The 809-nt window shown below is 33.1% G+C and overlaps 1 protein-coding gene across 1 annotated transcript; it reads left to right on the top strand.

Annotated features, from left to right (window-relative positions):
• Positions 1-58: 58 nt before the first annotated feature.
• LOC100571434 (trafficking protein particle complex subunit 8) lies at positions 59-774 on the top strand. Its single transcript, XM_003249003.4, has 2 exons — positions 59-131; positions 200-774. Exon 2 carries the CDS (start codon positions 261-263, stop codon positions 492-494), a length of 234 nt encoding a protein of 77 aa, XP_003249051.1. The 5' UTR covers positions 59-131; positions 200-260; the 3' UTR covers positions 495-774.
• Positions 775-809: the final 35 nt, after the last annotated feature.

Below are 809 nucleotides of genomic sequence, written 5' to 3'. Positions count from 1 at the left end.
ACGCTTGGATGTTGTATAGTGTGCTATCGAAATGGCTGCTATTTGTGCTTTAATGTGCCTAGTGTATGTGACAATCGAAAAGCCATAGAATATGCCAACGAGAGTGTATTGACATATTTGAATACTTGCAGGTCTAAAGTACAATAAAAAATATTGTGTATGTACTTTTTATAAATAACTGGTCATTTATACTATACAGGGTTCCACAATTTGCAACAAGAGCTACAATACTATTTTGTGAATTATTTGTCAGCCGGGAAATGTATGGAGAGGCTGCTAAAATGTTTATTCAGATGACAAATGAAGACTCAGATTTACGTAGTGCTCTACTTTTAGAACAGGCAGCATATGCTTTCCTGAAATCACAAAAACCCCCAATGTTGAGAAAGTATGCTTTTCATATGGTTCTGGCTGGACACCGATACTCAAAAGCAACACAAAGAAAGCAGTCACTAAGTTGTTACCAACAAGCTTATCAGGTTGAATTTCCTTGATAAATCAACTAAACCAGTTCATAATTATAAGTAGAAACTGGGGAAGTCGCTCTGGTGTTTGGTAGATTTCACTGTAATGGATGTGTAGAATTTGATTGATATTTGATAAATGTTATCATTGCATTCCAAAAATATTCTAATTATTACATCATATATTCTTGTTGTTAACTTATAAGTTATAAGTCAATACTAATATTGTTGAATTTAGGATTATGTTTGTAGATCGATCTAGACAAAAATGACACCACTGCTTTTAGTAATAAGTAGCATTTACTAAACGCGCGATGTACACATAAGTACTATTATAATGTAGTA

Source organism: Acyrthosiphon pisum, unplaced genomic scaffold, assembly GCF_005508785.2.
Source record: "Acyrthosiphon pisum isolate AL4f unplaced genomic scaffold, pea_aphid_22Mar2018_4r6ur Scaffold_19156;HRSCAF=19839, whole genome shotgun sequence".
Lineage (NCBI taxonomy): Eukaryota > Metazoa > Arthropoda > Insecta > Hemiptera > Aphididae > Acyrthosiphon > Acyrthosiphon pisum.
Note: the sequence above shows the minus strand (reverse complement) of the source record. Positions and strands in the feature narration are given on the sequence as shown.

What these genes read in the sequence shown, in the direction of transcription:
- LOC100571434 (XM_003249003.4), top strand. Translation starts at nt 261, where the DNA reads ATGTATGGAGAGGCTGCTAAAATGTTTATTCAGATGACAAATGAAGAC.